An 18,657-nucleotide genomic window follows, 5' to 3' on the forward strand; every position below is an offset into this window, starting at 1 on the left:
TAGCCTGTATCTCCCAGACACACACCCTCCTCTACCTTCCACCTGTCTCCTTAAATGGCCGGCTGGACAGGTGGTAAGATCTGGCTTGGAGTGGAAGAGGACCGGACTACCTCACAGAGGCTAATAACCTCTGTGACACATACCTTCCACTCCAGACCATTCCTCTTACCCTGTTACAACACATAACTAATACTACCATACAGTACACACAATCATGCTGCCATACTGTACCAATAAATAAAGATAATCTCCTGGGTATTAATGAAACACCTATATAAAGACCACCCAACCCATTCATTCCACTAATGGCAGCACCAAAACACCCCCATAATGTGTGCCACCACAGCCAGAAGAATGCCCCCCATAAACAATAGTAATAGCAGAGTGACAGCCACATGCCATCTACAGTATTGTGTAGCGACAGTGTTTTTTTAATTTGTACTTTTTTTTACATTTTTTTAATGCCCCCCCCCCCCCCCATTGGGGACTGAGCCTATGCCATCCATAGGACATAAGTTTACGTCCATTTACAGCAACACGTTCCCAGCCAGGACGTAAATGGAAGGGGTTAAGCCCTTCATTACCCTAGACCACCAGAGATATTGGGTATTAACCTCTACACGCCCATGGATATCACAGGAATGTCATCACTATTTCCTAAACCTCCCCGTGTAAAATAGGCGAAGTAAATGTAATTAGAAAGGAGAAGAATGGGGGGAATTCTGCCATCTTTAACCTTTTGAGGATGTGGCTCATACTGACCTTCTGAACTTGTTGTTCTAGTTTTTTTTTTGCGTGCGGTCTTGTCTTTTTCAATTAATTTTTTCAAAGCTCGATTTTGTTCTTTATTCTTGAATCCATTGTGGATTTATTCTGGCTGTGGGCGCAGGGTGACAACTGTCAATCACAACCGCCTCTCACTGTGTGGAAAGTGCTAGGAAACATTTTAATGGACAGTTTAAGAAACTTGTCCATAAAAATCAGGTTTGGTGCAGGAATAATTCTGGGGTTACATAATTAAAGGGGTTCTAAATTCTAAATGCTTTGGTGACAGCGGAGGGGTGGTAGGGAGGCTGTAAATAACAAAATACCCACCCCCTGGGCTGCTCCCGCACTGTCGCTTCTGTCCTCCATTTACTTTTGCTGGTTGTTGACATCCAGCGTCGGGGCCTCTTATTGGCTGCATAGTCACGTGTGTAATCAGTGACATCCCATAAGCATACCAGGGCTTCTACATTAGAAACCCATGTGGCATGTTTACAGGATGTCACTGGACTAGAAGACCCAGCGACATCACGGGTCTGATGCCATGGTGCCAGAGTGTCAAAGCGAGTACAGTGTTCAGTAGGGGGAGCTAAACACTGAAAAAAGTAAGTTGGACAATCCCTTCAAGCACTGGCTAAAGTTTGTATTTAAATTGTGCTGCTTTTCCCCATTTGGTAATACATATATATGTGTTTTTATTTCAGCTTTTTTGATCTCTAATTTAAAATCCGTGAAGGTAAATCTATGGATTGGATTACATGACAAGCATACGCAAGGGGAGTTTGTTTGGATGGATCAGAGCGGATTGTATTATACAAATTGGGCCAAAGGTCATCCAAAGTTTTATTATCATGTAAGTTATCCCCTTAGTGACCGGGCTTTTTTGCTTTTTTCCATTTTTGTTTTTTCCTACTCCCTTTTAAAAAACCGTAGCTCCTTTATTTATCCATCCACGTCGCTGTATGAGGGCTTGTTTTTTGCGGGACGAGTTGTATTTCAAAATGGCACTATTTATTTTACCATATAATGTACTGAAAAACTTTTTAAAAATTCTTAGCGGAAAGAAATGGAAAAAAAAACGACATTCCACCATCTTTCGGTGCGTCCTGTTTCTACAGCGCACAAACTGCAACACAAACAACCTGATATTTTTATTCTATGGGTCAGTATGATTACTACGATACCAAACTTATATAGTTTTTTTTTTGCTGTAGTACTTGTATTTTTTTTTTAAGATATTTAATTTTTTTCAATTATTTTCTGCGGTCATTTTGTGCGCGCAATACCTTTTTTTTTTTTCTGTCGACGTAGTTGTGCTAGGGCTCAGTTTTTGCGGGATGTCCTGTAGTTTCCGATAGTATAAATTTGGAATACATACAACTTTTTGATCGCTTTTTATTGCATTTTTTCTGGAAGACAGGGTAACTAAAAAAGTGTATTTCTGGCATTCTTTATTTTTTTTTTCGGACGACGTTCACCGTGCAGGAAAAATAATGCACTACTTTGATAGATCGGACTTTTACAGACGCGGCAATACCAAATATATATTTTTATTTTATGATTTAGATTTTTTAGTAATTGATATGGCAAAAGGGGGTTGATTTAAACTTTTATAACTTTTTTTTACAATTTAAAAAACTTTATTGATCTTTTTTTTTACTTTACTTTGAAGTCCCCCTGGGGGACTTTAACATGCTATGCTGTGATCACTCCTGCAGTATGACGTAATGCTATAGCATTACGTCATACTGCTTTTTTACAGGCAGTCTATCAAGCCACCCTGTGTGGATAGCTTGATAGGCAGTCTGCTAAGGCAGCCCTGGGGCCATTCATTACGCCCCCGGCTGCCATGACACCTGCACGGATCCCCTGATCTCACCGCGGGGGGGGGGGGGCAGGGGCATTTAAAGGGTTAATAGCCGCGATCAGCCGAACGGCCAAGCGCAGCTACTGCCCACGGGTGTCAGCTGTAATAAACAGCTGACGCCCGCACTGTATGGAGGGAGATAGCGACACAGAAACGGATAGGGCAGGCGAGGGGCAACATGTTGGGCTGCATCTCAAGTTCCCAGGTCCCACTTTTAAGCCAGAATAGCGGCAAGAGTGCCCCCCCCCCCCCCCCCCAACAATTTTTACTTCTGAAAAACCTTCATTAGCAAGGCATACCTTAGCTAAGCACCACACTACCTCCAACAAAGCACAATCACTGCCTGCATGACACTCCGCTGCCACTTCTCCTGGGTTACATGCTGCCCAACCGCCCCCCCCCCCCTGCACGACCCAGTGTCCACAGCGCACACCAAAGTGTCCCTGCGCAGCCTTCAGCTGCACTCATGCCACACGCTGGCCTCATGTCTATTTATAAGTTCGTCTGCCATGAGGAGGAACCGGAGGCACACACTGCAGAGGGTTGGCAGGGCCAGGCAGCGACCCTTTTTAAAAGGGGCAGGGCGATAGCCCACAATGTTGTACAGAAGCAATGAGAACTCCAATCCTGTGCCACCTCTATCAGGAGCTGCAAACGTGAGCATAGCAATGGGGAATCCATGTGCCACACAGTATTCATTCTGTCAAGGTGTCGCATAGCTCAATCCACACTGCAAGGGGAAAGCCATCAGCGCTCTGCCCTCTACCCAAGTCAGTCAGTGCCTTTGTGCCAGACAGGTCAAACACCGCAATGGGAACTAAGTTTGCACTAACAGCATAGGTGGGTCCTAGGAAACCCAAGACATGAACAAAAAATTGATCTGAGCGTCCAAACAAAACATGGCAGACTTGCACCGCGCCCACGGCATAGGCCTCGGCCCACAGATTTAGCAATCTTAGGCAGGAAGCGGACTTTCACTGCACCAAGGACATAGGCCTGTGCACAAACCCTCAGCAATCGTGGGCCTACAGCGGACTCCAATGCTAGCGTAGCTGTGCACATCTCATCAGCGCTGTATTGCTCCTGTAGTTTGTCCCAATGCAGTGCCCCGGATAGTAGAGCTAACGTCAGATTAAATACAGGTGGGCTTCGGCCCACACTGCATGCCCCAGTCAGACTGGGGTTCTTTATAAGTAGACACAGGCAGGTACAACTCCGTGTGGACCGACAGCATGGGTGGATCCCAGGAAGCCACCGGCGTTACATAAACAAATCCCATTGCAGTGCCCAGCACAGCTGAGGTAACGTCAGATTAAACGCAGGTGGGCTTCGGCCCACACTGCATGCCCCAGTCGGACTGTTTTTTTTTTAACAAGTAGACACTGGCAGGTACAACTCCCTAATGTGAAGTCCGTGTGGACCCAAAGCATGGGTGGCTCCCTGGAACCCACCGGCGGTACATAAACAAATCCCATTGCAGTGCCCAGCACAGCTGAGGTAACGTCAGATTAAATGCAGGGGGGCTTTGGCCCACACTGCATGCCCCAGTCTGACCGGGGTTTTTAATACATAGACACTGGCAGGTACAAATCCGTAATGTGAAGTCCCTGTGGACCCACAGCATGGGTGGCTCCCTGGAACCCATCAGTAGTACATAAACAAATCCCATTGCAGTGCCCTGCTCAGCAGAGCTAACGTCAGATACAATACAGGTGGGCTTCGGCCCACAGTGCATGCCCCAGTCAGACTGGTAATATGTACCTTAACAGTAACCGCGTTGGTGGCAATGTGGTCGCGACTGCGGACCTAGTAGCGCGGTTTTATTTAGTTGGTTTTCGGAATGTGGCCAGGATTCAGTGGACCGTGGTGGGGGGATGGTGGTTGGGCTCTCTTGTTGTGTCGTTAAAGGTGAAATTCTTGGACTGCCACCAGTCGGACCAATGCAAAGGTATTTACCAAGAATGCTTTCATTGTTGGAGGAGGAGGGGGATGTTTTTGAGGCACTATGTGTCCTCTCCACGTGTCCGTGGTTATATGCACCTTAACAGTAACCGCGTTATTGGGAAATGGCCTCGCCGCCATCATGTCTTTGGGAAGCCTCGGTTTCCACACCCCAGTGACATAGCATTAGCAGCGGTATAGGCAGAGCCCAGAATTAGTAACATTTCAGCGGTAGCATTAGGGACAGGCCCCAGTAACATATCACTCGCAGCAGTATAGGGGGAGCACAGTCTTAGTTCCATTTCAGTAGTAGTAGCAGTCAAGACAGGCCACAGTAACATTTCCGTTGCAGCAGTTTAGGGAGATAACAGTCTCTTTCACATTTCAGTATTTGCAGTATAGACAAAGCCCCAGTTACATTTATGTAGCAAAAGTGTAGGCCAACCCCACACACCTTTCTGTACCATGAGTGCAGGCGAAGAACATAGAAATTGCTAGGATTACACTGTAGGCGAGGGCCCAAACAAATTGGTGTACCAACAGTACTAATGTACCTCAGAAAAATTGCCCATGTCCAACCGAGAGGGCAGGTGAAACCCATTAATCGCTTTGGTTAATGTGGCTTAATTTGTAACTAGGCCAGGAGGCAGCCCAGTTAAAATAAAAATTGGTTCAGGTGCAAGTTTCAACGCTTTAATGAGAATTGAAACGTATAAACATTGTTTACAAAAGTAATATGACTGAGCCCTGTGGGCCTAAGAAAAATTGCCCGTTCGGCGTGATTACGTGAGGTTTCAGGAGGAGGAGCAGGAGGAGGAGGATGAATATAATATACAGATTGATGAAGCTAAAAGGTCCCCGTTTTGGATGGTGATAGAGAACGATGCTTCCATCCGCGGGTGCAGCCTACGTATTGTTTAGGTACTGCTGCTGTCCGCTGGTGGAGAAGAGAAGTCTGGGGAAATCCAGGCTTTGTTCATCTTGATGAGTGTAAGCCTGTCGGCACTGTCGGTTGACAGGCGGGTACGCTTATCCGTGATGATTCCCCCAGCCGCACTAAACACCCTCTCTGACAAGACGATAGCCGCAGGACAAGCAAGCACTTAAAATGGTGAGGTGAAAAACCAGACAGACACCGTATGCAGCGTATATATTGTATACTCTTTCCCTCTGGCGGGATGACGGCGATCATGTAACGGACACAGCAGAGCCAGGAAATAATTATGCGCAAGCCTGTAGTGAGACGTAGTAGCGTATGACTGAGCTACTGGAATTCACAGCGCAGAACCAGTCAAGTGGCCAAAGGGCAGTGGTACGCCTTAAGTATTTTGCTTAAATTTTTTAAAATGGTGAGGTGAAACAGCAGACAGATACTGTATGCAGCGTATATTATGTTTACGGTTTCCCTCTGGCGCTATGACGGCGGTGATATAACGGGCACAGCAGAGCCAGGAAACAATTATGCGCAACCCTGCTGTAACGCTTAGCTGGGTATTAATGAGCGACTACTACCCCCAGCAGACACGCAGTAAACTGAAGACAGTCACAGGCAGCCCAAATATAGTATTTTTTCCCAATTTTGGGGAAAAAGCCCACTGCCTATATAGCCTGTATATGGATTTCCCTGTTGGAGGATGACTGTGGTTATTGAAAGCACAGTGCAGCCAGAACAAAATCATGCGCAAGGCTGCAGTAACACCTAGCTGGGTAATAAGTGAGCGACTACTACCCCCAGCAGACACGCCGTAAACTGAAGACGGTCACAGGCAGGCCAAAAATAGTTTTTTTTCCACTTTTTGGGAAAAAAGCCCACTGCCTGTGATATAGCCTGTATATGGATTTCCCTGTACCACTGTCCCTGCCTCAGCAGTACTGCCCCTATACTCTGTACAATGACTGCAGACTGAGGACGCTATGGTCTGCACGCCCGATATACAAAAAAAAAAAAATTGTGCAACACTGCTAAAAGCAGCCTCAACAGTACTGCACATGGTCAGATGTGGCCCTAAGAAGGACCGTTGGGGTTCTTGAAGACTAAAATAACACCTAACACTCTCCCTATAGCAGCTACAGCAAGACAGCACTTTCCCTGATCTCTCTTAGCTTGTGTCTGTGGCGAGCCGCGGGCGGGGCAGATTTAAATACTCAGGTGTCATCTGATATCCCCAGCCACTCACTGCAGGGGGGTGCGATAGGGCTGGAACGTCACAGGAGGAAGTTGTAATGCCTTCCCTGTGTTTCTATTGGCCAGAAAAGCGCGCAAATTTCTCAGGGAAGGAAATGCAATGGAGTCGAGCACCGCGTGGTGCTCGTCTCGAGTAACGAGCATCTCGAACACCCTAATACTCGAACGAGTATCAAGGTCAGACGAGTACGCTCGCTCATCTCTAGTTATCAGTAGTTGATTAGCTGGGGTCCGCTGCTCAGGATCCTAGCCAATCAGCTGATCCAGCGCCCACTGCCAACTTCACTTATACACAGGGGTCAGGGCAGAAGCAGCTACTCCAACCCCTGCGTAGTGGCCGGCACTTGTAACTGCAAGTGCAGCTCCCATTGATTTCAATGCAGCTACAATATGTGGCTACAATAAAAGAAATGGGTCAGCATGCCAAACTTACATAAAACAACTTTACTATATTTATTAATTACAATTCAAAAGATATTCCAGTATAACAGAGTTGAGCCTCCAATGTCCAGCAGGTAGGTGAAAGGAAGGCATTCAGCTCAGGCTTCCACATTGTCCCGAGGCATAATAATCCAAGGAACAAAGAAGGGCTCCATTCCGAGCTGGTGGGTGTCCTTGGTGCTGGCAGACAGTTGTTCCTCCTCTGAGGAAATGGAGATTGGAGGAGATCTTTTCCTCGCTGGTATTTAATCTCCAGGCCTGGTGAAAGACTTCTTGAGAGGCTCTGGGTCTCCAATTGTGGGGAAACAGGGTTTGGCAGCGGCATCAGCAGCTGCTGCAACTCCGGCTCGTCGCCCAAGTAGAAGCAGGGACATGCAGGATGATACCCATCTGGCACTCCTACAACGATCCCAGCAGCCATGTCATCTGAGGGAGAAGCTACTCTGTTCTGCAGAGAGAAGTGCAGTCGTTCGCTGGTGGAAAAAGTCTCCTCCTCTGGACGGTCCTCAGCTGCAGACTGTTGCTCTGCAGTGGGGGCGCCACCCCTTGCTTTTTCTCCAGCCACAGTGGGAAACTCACAACGGGAACTTTAGTGGTTGATGAAGAAGACTGGATGCCATCTTGTGAGTCCAAGCTGCTTGTTTCTTGTACAGTTAGAACACAACAGGGTCCAACAACTCTAAAAGTCCTCATCTCAGGATGTAGTGCATATGAAGCTGATTTTGCAGAATAATCTTCTTAACTCTGCAAAGTCTGCATATTTAAACTTTTTAAAGCACACAGTCTTGTCCTCCTGGAAATTCTTATCAGTAGGCTCAGCTGACTGAAAATAGGCAACTTTTTAAGCACTCCAGACGTGGGCATGGAAATCCTCTCCGGTCCGGGAAATTGATGGCGGAGGCGTTTTCACTCCAGCCAGTGTAAACAGGCACAGAAGGGACTTATCCTGTTCGTGATGCCAAGATAGTCCACCCTGCAGCGTCCAAGGTGCGGGCCCTAGCCTAGGAGTCAGCGGGGATTGATGTAGGCCTTGTCATGGTGGCTCTACTGCCTCCCACCCGGAGGGTAACAAGGGACATGTCTAATGAGCCATGAGTAGGCTATTAAAGTTAGGTTAACCTGGGAAGGGTTTACCTGAGTCCACTCTTGTCATGGGTGACACCACTGTTCCTTCCTCCGCTGTGATCTCTTGGCGAATGAATAAAGAGTCCACAGACAGGGAGAAGTTATAAAGGCAGAACTGGGAACGGTCGGAAAAGCCGTTTACTGGAAACACAACTTGTAACAACTCCAATACAGTCCAAGCTTACATCCACCGGCAGGACAGATAGTGCAGGAGAACACATGAAGTGACGGGGAAAAATGCAGGAGAACAGAGGGACTTACATAGGCCAAGTTATCTGTGGTTCTCTGGTCCTGGACACTTTTTTTTTTCACGAACACCTTGATGACTCTCTACCGGTACCCACTCACAGGGTGGTAGAATTGTACTCTACACTGCACCGTGCGAACTTCTTGCAGCTTGTCACACCTCTAACTCTCCATACAGGGAAGAAAAAGGGGGTTCATGGCACCAGTAGTCTATCTGCTCAGCCTCCTCCATAACCTCTACATACAGAATAAAGGTGTTTGTGTGCAGGCCAGCTTCTGTCCGGATGGACAGGTGAATAGAACCAGCCAAGACAAACTCCAACCTCCACTCTCCTCACTTATGCACTTTGCAACCACATATATAAAAGAAGGTCACATGACAGACAAATAGATACTTTTTCAGACATAACCCAGACTGTAACCCATTCAGTGCTGCAGCTGTGCAATACACATCATATTCACTCACATGGAACACACTGACAATACACATAAGCACAAGACTACATAGACCATTGAGAAACTTCCATTTGTTAACTTCTGTACACTACAAATCTAGGTGGTGGTGCCTCCTCAATGAATGTGGCTTAGTGGTTAGCACTGTTGCCCTGTAGTACTAGGTTCAAATCTCACCAAGACAACATCTGCATGGACTTTGAAAAACACAATACAGATGTCATATTTGGTCAGATGTGAACCTGAAACTCCAGCACTGCAAGGCAGTAGTGCTACCAACTGAGCCACCACATTTGTTCTTTGCTCTTACTTCTACAGAGGAGAAGAAGAATAAACACAACAGTACATAACAACTACATACAGATATTGCCTTTGGGCAGAATTGAATTCAAAACTCCACCACAGCAAGGCAGCAATGGTAACAACTGAGCCACCATGCTGCCAGGATAAGTGGAAAAAGAATAAACATAGAGCATACAAACTCCATGCAGATGTTGCCCTCAGTCAGAATCTAGAACCACAGCGCTACAAGGCAATAGTGCTAACCACTGAGGGCTCAGTCACACAGGCGCATCGGCACCCGTACACCAGCGCCGATGCGCCCGTGTGACTGACAGTTAGAAGACGTCCGTACCTGAAGACGGCCGTCTCTCTCCAGCGCTGATGAAAGAACATATGACCAGCAATGAAGCCGGTCACATGTTTTTCCTCCCAGTGCTGCAGAGAGATGTCTGTCTTCAGGTACGGCCGTGTGCTGGCTGCAGTAACACGGGCGCCGATGTGCCCGTGTGACTGGCCCTGAGTCACATTCATTGAAAAGCCTCCCCCTTTTATTTCTCTTCCTCCTCTTATTTCTGTTCCTCCTCTCGTTCACAAGAAAACAGATTTATTTCACATTTTGAAAAAAAGACATTAAGCTGAAAGCATTTTATCTGTTTTACGGATTTCTTTTGAACATCTGTCAAAAAAACATCTGTTTTGCTGAATAGCGTTTTTGCTAAAACTGGATCAGTTCAAAAAATGCTAGTGTGACTGTAGCCTTTGTTTTTGGGGGTAATTTTACTGTTAAGGGTGACTACCCACTAGTATTTGCGAATTTGCTGCATTTTCTTTTCCAGGTGTCTATGGGGCTTTCTAATGTTAAAAATGCATCGCCGCAAAATCGCAATTTACTGTGAAACCGCAATCTTGCGCGATGGGATTTTAACATTAACAAGTCCCACAGACCCCTGGAGAAAAAAAACGCTGTGAATTTCACAGTGAAAAAGAACTGTAGTGGGCGGTCACCCTAAAGTGTTGTTCCTTCTTAAAGTTTTGTTTCTATTATCTGGAGTGTGTATATTCGGTACCGTGTTACTTTGCTATTGGATATCTCACTGGTGCTTTAGTCCAATCGCTGCTCTCCATGCAGCGGGGCCCGGCATCTCTTACTTTCTTATCTCATACAGAGAGAATCCGCTCTGCAGAGTTTTAGTTTCTATGATACACTCAAATGTGACATTTTCTGAATCTAATTTTTTAAGGGGACTGGCTGTGTGGCTTTGCAACTTGGAAGTCTGTTTGATACCGGTACCTGGATTAAGGAGGATTGTAGCCTTAATAAAGGATACATCTGCCAGAAATATAAAGGTAAGTTCAGACATGGAAAAATTTCCATTTTGTAGACAAAGTGTGACCCTGGGCAAAGTTAAAAGTGGGGCCCCAAATTTTGAAATTTTGCACCAACACAACCACATTCAGTCAACTCAGTAAATAAAACAAATCCTGTGTAATCATGTCCTACCGCAGTTTTTAGAATCCAGCCCAGAGCAGACTAAAAACAGGACTATCAGATCCCAGTCCCCAGACCAGAATAGAAAAACACTTACTTTTGGCTTTGTTGGAAAAAAAAAATATTCACTACCAGGTGTAAAAAAAACTGATTCATCCAAAACAGTTGTGGCCCCTTTTTATGTGTCTTGCGGGTCTTTTGTGGATGAGCAATTTGGATCTGTTGTGTATTTTAACACTGCCATTGGACCCAGCAGGGAAAATCCTAAGCAAATCCGCTGCAAATGTAAAATCAGCAGAGCGTTTCAGTTTCTGCCGTCAGTGGATGAGATTTCCTGAAAATCCTCTTTTCTGGTACTGCAAAACTCTGCAGGCTTCCCGCAGCCAGTTACGGTAAGATCGTCGAACGGTGTGTTGTCTTCCTGGTGCTCGAGTTCGACACATCGCGGATCGGATTGACAGATTACTGGGAGGGGCTGGCGAGGATCCAGCGGTCATGGTGCACGTTGGCACCAATGAACAAATTAGAGGTCAATGGAGGGCCCTCAAAAATGATTTCAGGGACCTAGAGTCCAAGCTTAGGGCAAGGACCTCCAGGGTAGTTTTCTCGGAAATACTACCTGCACCTAAAGCCACACTAGAAAGGCAGCAGGATCTTAGGGAGGTAAACAAGTGGCTCCGGAGTTGGTGTAAGAAGGAGGGATTTGGGTTCCTGGAAAACTGGGCTGACTTTGCTGTCGGCTACAGGCTCTACCGTAGGGATGGGCTGCATCTTAAAGGGGAGGGTGCAGCTGTGCTGGGGGAGAAGATGGCTAGAAGGCTGGAGGAGTGTTTAAACTAGGGACTGGGGGGAGGGCAAAATGAGAAATAGTGGGGAAGCCAGTGTAGACAGTGACCTGGGTCAAAGAAATGGGAATGGGGGTCGAGCAGGGAGGAAGGGGTTAGTACAGTTAGAACTGTTAGATCAGCCATTAGTACGAATAGCAACAAAACAAATTTAAAAAACAAAAATAAAGATATCAATTGTATGACCACAAATGCACAAAGTCTGATTGGTAAAGTGGGTGAGCTTGAAGCAAGAATGACTGATGAGAGTTATGATATAGTTGGAATAACGGAAACATGGCTTGATGATAAGTGTGATTGGGCGGCGAATTTACAGGTGTACAATCTCTTCAGAAGAGACCGAAGGAACCAGAAAGGGGGAGGGGTATGTCTGTACGTCAAATCGAACTTAAATCCGAGACTACGGGAGGACATAGGGGTAGGAGAAGAACAGGTGGAATCTCTGTGGGTAGAAATACAGGGAAGAAAAAATAACAAAATCCTGATAGGGGTTTTCTATAGACCACCAAAAGCTACAGAAGAAACTGAAAACTTACTACTAAGGCAGATAGAAGAGGTGTCAAACCGCAATGAAGTAATAATCATGGGAGACTTTAATTATCCAGATATAATATGGGAAAATGAGACCTGCAAATCTTACAGGGGTGATAAGTTCTTGAGAGTAATTAAAGATAATTACCTGAACCAACTTGTGCAGGAACCAACAAGAGGGAGGGCCATTCTGGACTTAGTACTAACTAACAAACCGCACCGAATACAGGGGGTACAGGTTGAGGGGCACTTGGGGAACAGTGACCACAATATAATCAACTTCCAGCTGTCATTCAATAAGAAGCCTTATCAGGGAGCGACAAACAAACTAAACTTTAGTAAAGCAAAATTTGATCAGCTTAGAACTACTATCGGTAACATTAATTGGGACAACATCCTCAAAAATACCAGTACGGAGGACAAATGGGAAAAGTTCAAAAGGATCCTAATCACTTCATGTGAACAGTTTATTCCCTTTAAAAATAAAAGAATCTCAACCAAAAGGAAATCAATGTGGCTCGACAAGACGGTAAGAGGGGCAATAAACGAAAAAAAAGAAAGCGGTCAAACTACTAAAGCAACAAGGCAGTGAAGAAGCACTAAAATCGTACAGGGAAAAAAAACTAAATATGCAAAGATACGATCAAAATTGCCCAGGAGGAGGCGGAAAGAGTGATCGCCAAAGAGAGCAAAAACAACCCAAAACTATTTTTCAACTATATTAACAGCAAAAGGATTTGCAGGGAGAGCACTGGCCCTTTAACAAATAATGCAGGGGAAATCATTGAAGATGATGGAGAGAAGGCAAATCTATTAAATAGTTTCTTTTCAAGCGTATTCACAAACGAAAAAGAAAATGCCACACGAGATACAGGGGAATAAAATAAATAAAATAAAATAAAAATATGTCATACCTAACACAGGAGGAAGTGTGGCACATGTTAAAGAAGATTAAAATCGATAAATCGCCAGGCCCAGATGGAATACACCCAAGGATACTAAGGGAACTAAGTGATGAGTTAGCTAGGCCGCTATACCTAATATTTCTAGACACTATCAAGACCGGTGTTGTACCATTGGATTGGCGCATTGCCAATGTGGTTCCAATTTATAAAAAGGGGACCAAAAGTGAGCCTGGCAACTACAGGCCGGTAAGTCTCACTTCAGTAATGGGAAAAATTTTCAAGGGGATTATGAGAGACGCCATCAATGAGCACCTCAAGGAGAACAAGGGAATAACTCCTCACCAGCATGGATTCATGAAGGGTGGCTCATGTCAGACAAATCTGATCAGTTTCTACGATGAAGTAAGCTCTAAGCTGGACCTGGGAGAGTCTATGGATCTCGTATATCTGGACTTCTCTAAAGCGTTTGACACCGTGTCACATACTAGGCTAATATACAAAATGAGACAGCTTGGATTGGGTGAAAACGTGTGTAATTGGGTTAAAAATTGGCTCAATGATAGAAAGCATAGAAAGCAGAGGGTGGTAATAAATGGTTCATACTCTGATTGGGCCACAGTCACTAGTGGGGTGCCACAAGGTTCAGTATTGGGCCCCATTCTGTTCAATATATTTATCAACGACCTGATAGAGGGACTGCACAGCAAAATTTCAATATTTGCAGATGACACAAAATTATACAAAATAATTAATGCAATGGAGGACAATGTGCGGCTACAAACGGACCTAAATAAGCTAGGGGCTTGGGCAAAAAAATGGCAAATGAAGTTCAATGTTGATAAATGTAAGGTTAGGCACATGGGCAGCAAGAATGGATGTGCACAATATACACTAGATGGGGTACTGCTAGGGAAAAGGGAGATGGAAAAAGACCTGGGGGTACTAGTGGACTATAGACTAAACTGGAGTAACCAATGCCAGTCAGCTGCTGAAAAGGCAAATAAAGTTTTGGGATGCATTAAAAGAGGTATAGGGGCGAGGGACGAGAACATTATCCTTCCATTATATAAGGCACTTGTCAGGCCTCACATGGAATACTGCGTACAGTTCTGGTCACCGGTGCTCAGGAAAGATGCTGCGGTATTGGAGGGGGTTCAAAGAAGGGCAACTAAACTAATACATGGAATGACGGGACTGGCATACCCAGAGAGGCTATCCAAATTGGGACTATTTACTCTAGAAAAAAGAAGGTTAAGAGGTGACCAAATAACCATGTATAAGTACATGAGGGGACAACACATGGATCTCTCCCGCGATCTGTTTATACCCAGGACTGCAACGGTAACAAGAGGGCATCCGCTACGTTTAGAGGAAAGCAGGTTTCATCACCAACATAGAAAGGGATTCTTTACTGTTAGAGCAGCTAGACTGTGGAACTCTCTGCCTGAGGACGTAGTGATGGCAAAATCCTTAGAGGAGTTTAAAAGGGGACTTGATGTCTTTCTGGAGAGGAAGGATATTATAAGCTATAAATCTAAGATTATTTGTTAATCCTGGTATACAGGCAGGTAGGAACTATTAGGGGTTGATCCAGGGAACAGTCTGACTGCCATTAGGGAGTCGGGAAGGAATTTTTTCCCCAAAAGGGCTATTGGCTTCTGCTCTTGGGGTTTTTTGCCTTCCTCTGGATCAACAAAACAGGAGGCTAGACAGGCTGGACTAGATGGACATTGTCTTCATTCAGCCTTACGAACTATGTTACTATGTTACATGTAATAGATATGCTGTGGATCTTCCTATATGGAATTCTGCATTTAAACCCGCAGCAGATTACAGTTCAAGAAAACAAAATGAACGAGATTTCAATAAAACTCATCCACACACTGCAGAAACCATACGCAGCGTTAGCTGACCGGCACCGGCAGTAAAACTTTCAAGCAATTTATTCTGCGGATTTTCACCTCTCCAAATGAAAGCGTGAAACCTGCAAAGAATCCGCCCCAAAAACATGCAGGAAATTCACATGTAACGTACATAGCTTCTACTGAAGATTCATTGCGGACTTTGCAGCGGAATTGCGGCAAAATTCGTAATCGATATTCAATACATACTGTGTAGATACATTCAGGAAGGATGGCTAACACTAGAGAAGAAAGAGTATTCAAAAAGATCTAGATAAACTTGCACAGTGGTCAGTGACTAACAGAATCGTATTCTTTTTTTTTTTTTTTTTTAAATCAATGTTTATTGAAAATTTTTACCATATAAACATATAGTGCAACAAATAAAACAGCAAATCAGAGGTCTAAGCTCCGTACACACCGGGCTCGACAGCCTCCGAAAATAATTTCTTACAAGATGCCAGAAACACTATCGGCCGACATTGAACTTTAAGCTTAAAGTGTCACATTACGGCGACCTGGAGCTATGTTCAGCATTCTCTGAGAGAATGGAAGTGGCTTCAAATGATGACCTCTATTACTATTATAGAATGAAATACTTTCCTAAACGGGTGAAAACAAGGAGGGGGGGGGGGGTTGTGAGGGGATGTGAAGGAAAGTAAGGGAGGGTCGGGAAAAAAAGGGGGGGGGGTAGCTAGGGGTGCAGGTGAAAGACCCACTCTACTCCGAGAAATGGTGCTCAACAGAGCCTCCGAGCGAGCTCTTCATAGAGATCGAGCATAAGCCCATAAGCGAGTCCAACTACAGGTGTCCTGTTGATTCAACAACCCAGTAGTAACCTCTGGCCCCATCAAACATGACCGGGGGTCGATGACATGAATGAAGGGGTTCAGTATTGTGAGCTTAGCCCAACGTTCCGTCCGCTCTGCTTAGAATATCCGGAATCAGATCAGGCAGCTCTGTTCCAAACCACTGCTCTCCAGGGGTACCATGTTTCTATGAATTTTTCGTGTGTGCCCTTAGCCCAGCTCGAGAGTTCCTCTAGATTTGCGAGGAGATTTACTCTGTCTCTCCAGAGGTCCACCGAAGGGGGATCTTTTTGTTTCCACATTAGTGGAATTAGGGCCTTCGCTGTATCAATTAATAGGGCTATCAATTTGTGTTTAATGGGGTGAAAGTTGGGGGTCTGCCTCCACAGGAGAACCACCTCAGGGGAGAGCGTCAAACCTGGTCGAAGCTGCCCAAGGATCCCACCCACCTCGCCCCAGAAGGGAGCTGTGCGGGGGCATTCCCACCAAATATGCAGGTATGAGCCAGTATCCATCTCGCATCTCCAGCAACAGTCCTGTGTGAGTAATTTGTGTTCTGAGAGCCATTGCAGGGTTCTATACCATCTTGCCAGAAGTTTATAGTGCGCTTCCTGGGAAGTAACGCAGGGAGAGAGACCAAAAGCAATCTTCAAAAGGAGTTTGGTTTCGCTGGGGGACAGAGATATCTTAAGCTCTCTCTCCCACGAGACGAGGAAGGCAGGCTTCGTCTCCCTCGGAGGGGAAACAAAGTGTTTGCGAATATAGGATACCTTTCTAGATGCATTGGTGGGTCCCTCTAGTACCGTCTCGAATGGCGTAGGTGGTCTAGTGTCTTTGTGCTTTTTCAGAAATTCATTTATGACTTTTAGTAAGTGAATGGATATAAGGTACGAAACAGGGCGATCGGGGAGGATGTCTTTTAAGGTAGATAGGGGGGCCTGATTTGCTAAAGATTGAACATCTTGAAAGTTTTTGTTGTCTAGGGTCCTCCAAATTCTTGCTGAGCAGGGGTCTAATGATAAGTCCATATATCTATATAGAGCTGAGAGAGGGGTATAGGGGGAAGGGCTGGGAGCCAGAGATTTCCCTAGAGCTGACCGGATCTCAAAAGTTCCTCTCAGGAGTGGATAACCTCCCCGCTTCCCCTTGCCTCTTCCCTCCGGGAACCAGAGATCTACTTCAAAGGCCGGGCCATAGGCGCCCCTGGCAAAAAGCTGTATCAAAGGGTCTTTGCTGGGATGAGCTAATTCCAGCCAATGGTTTAGCTGGGTAGCCAAATACAACTCCCTTGGGCATGGCAGGTCCACTCCTCCCTCCGATCGCCGCTTGAACAACATACAATGCGCTATCCTGGGTCTCTTACCTCTCCAGAGGTACCTGGAGAAAATTGTGCGCAGGGTCTTGAAAAAGTTAGAGGGGATAAAAATCGGTAGAAGCCTGATTTTGTAGAGGATAATGGGAATGACATATGATTTTAGTATATTTTTTCTTCCCAGCCACGAGATAAAGGGCTGGTCATAGGAGCGTAAAAGTTTCTTGACTTTGGGTAAAAGCGGAAGAAAGTTTGTTGGATATAAATCCTCAGTCTTTTTTGTTAACTTTATGCCCAAAAATTCGATTGCTGAGTCCGACCAAGTAAAGGGGGATTTGTTTCTAATGACCTTGAAGCGGCTAGGTGGGATGGATATATTTAGGGCTATTGATTTGGCAATATTAATTTTAAAGTTGGAGAGGCTTCCAAAGTTCTCCAGCAAAGTGATCAGGCAAGGGAGGCCAGCCTCCGGGTTTGTAATGAGAAAAATGATATCGTCTGCATAAGCTGTGGACGAAAGTGTTTCTCCTCCTACTCCAAGGCCTTGTATCAAGGGATCCAACCTGACTTTCTGTAAAAAGGGTTCCAGGGCAAGAATAAATAAAGTAGGAGAAAGGGGGCAGCCCTGCCTCGTGCCGTTACTTATATTAAACGGGGGAGATAAAGAGTCATTAATTTTAAGTCGTGCATATGGCGTCGCGTATAAGGAAAATATTGCTGAAATAAATTTTGGGGGAATGTTGTAATGCGTTAGAACATGCTCCATGTAAGTCCAATTGACCCGATTAAACGCCTTTTCGGCATCTGTGCCTATGAAGGCAAGCGGGATATTATGGACTTGGGCGTATTTAGCAGCATGGAGCAGCCTAAGGCAGTTCTCTCTGCCCTCCCTGCCCTTAACAAAGCCAGATTGTTCGAGATTAATTAATTTTGTGATGTATTTTTCAAGACGCTTGGTTAGAATTTTGGCCCAGAGCTTTACATCAAAATTAATAAGGGAGATAGGGCGATATCTCCCGCAGGACTCAGGATCTTTGTTTTCCTTGTATACTAGGGTGATGTGAGCTTCCTGCGCCTGTCTTGGTAGGGGAGCACCGTTCATTAATGAGTTAAAGAGTTCAGTTAATTTGGGTAAGAGGGTAGACTTGAAAGTCTTGTAGTAAGTGAGAGGCAGTCCATCAGGGCCGGGGCTTTTGCCTGATGGGGCAGAGTTTATGAGCTCTTCTACTTCTTGGGTAGTAATAGGGGACAGGAGATCTACTGACTCCTCATTTATTTTAGGCAGGTTTTGATCTTTAAGGAAGGAGTCGATCTGTGTCCTAAAGTCCAGGGTAGACTCTGGAGAGAGGGGGTCTCGAAGGTTGTATAGGCTGGAATAGAAACCTTGAAATTCCCTAGCAATTTCGGGTGTGGAGAGGACCTTTTTTCCCTCTGATGTCTTGATGGATTTTATCAGGCCTTCTTAATCAGTGCAGATGTGTATTTGCTCCCTTTGTCTCCCTGAGCATAGTTAACATGCTTAAGGTATAGGTATTTTTTATAATATTTGGACTCAAGAAT

The 18,657-nt window shown here is 45.3% G+C and overlaps 1 protein-coding gene across 1 annotated transcript in view; it reads left to right on the forward strand.

Moving 5' to 3' along the window:
- Positions 1–18,657, forward strand: part of LOC136586785 (macrophage mannose receptor 1-like) — a 359,197-nt gene that overhangs the window by 215,801 nt on the left and 124,739 nt on the right. Inside the window, exons 22-23 of the mRNA XM_066585009.1 lie at positions 1,470–1,618; positions 10,547–10,652. Coding sequence (XP_066441106.1) covers positions 1,470–1,618; positions 10,547–10,652 — 255 coding nt within the window. The remainder of the gene's footprint in view (positions 1–1,469; positions 1,619–10,546; positions 10,653–18,657) is intronic.

This window comes from Eleutherodactylus coqui, chromosome 12 (genome assembly GCF_035609145.1).
Source record: "Eleutherodactylus coqui strain aEleCoq1 chromosome 12, aEleCoq1.hap1, whole genome shotgun sequence".
Taxonomy (NCBI): domain Eukaryota; kingdom Metazoa; phylum Chordata; class Amphibia; order Anura; family Eleutherodactylidae; genus Eleutherodactylus; species Eleutherodactylus coqui.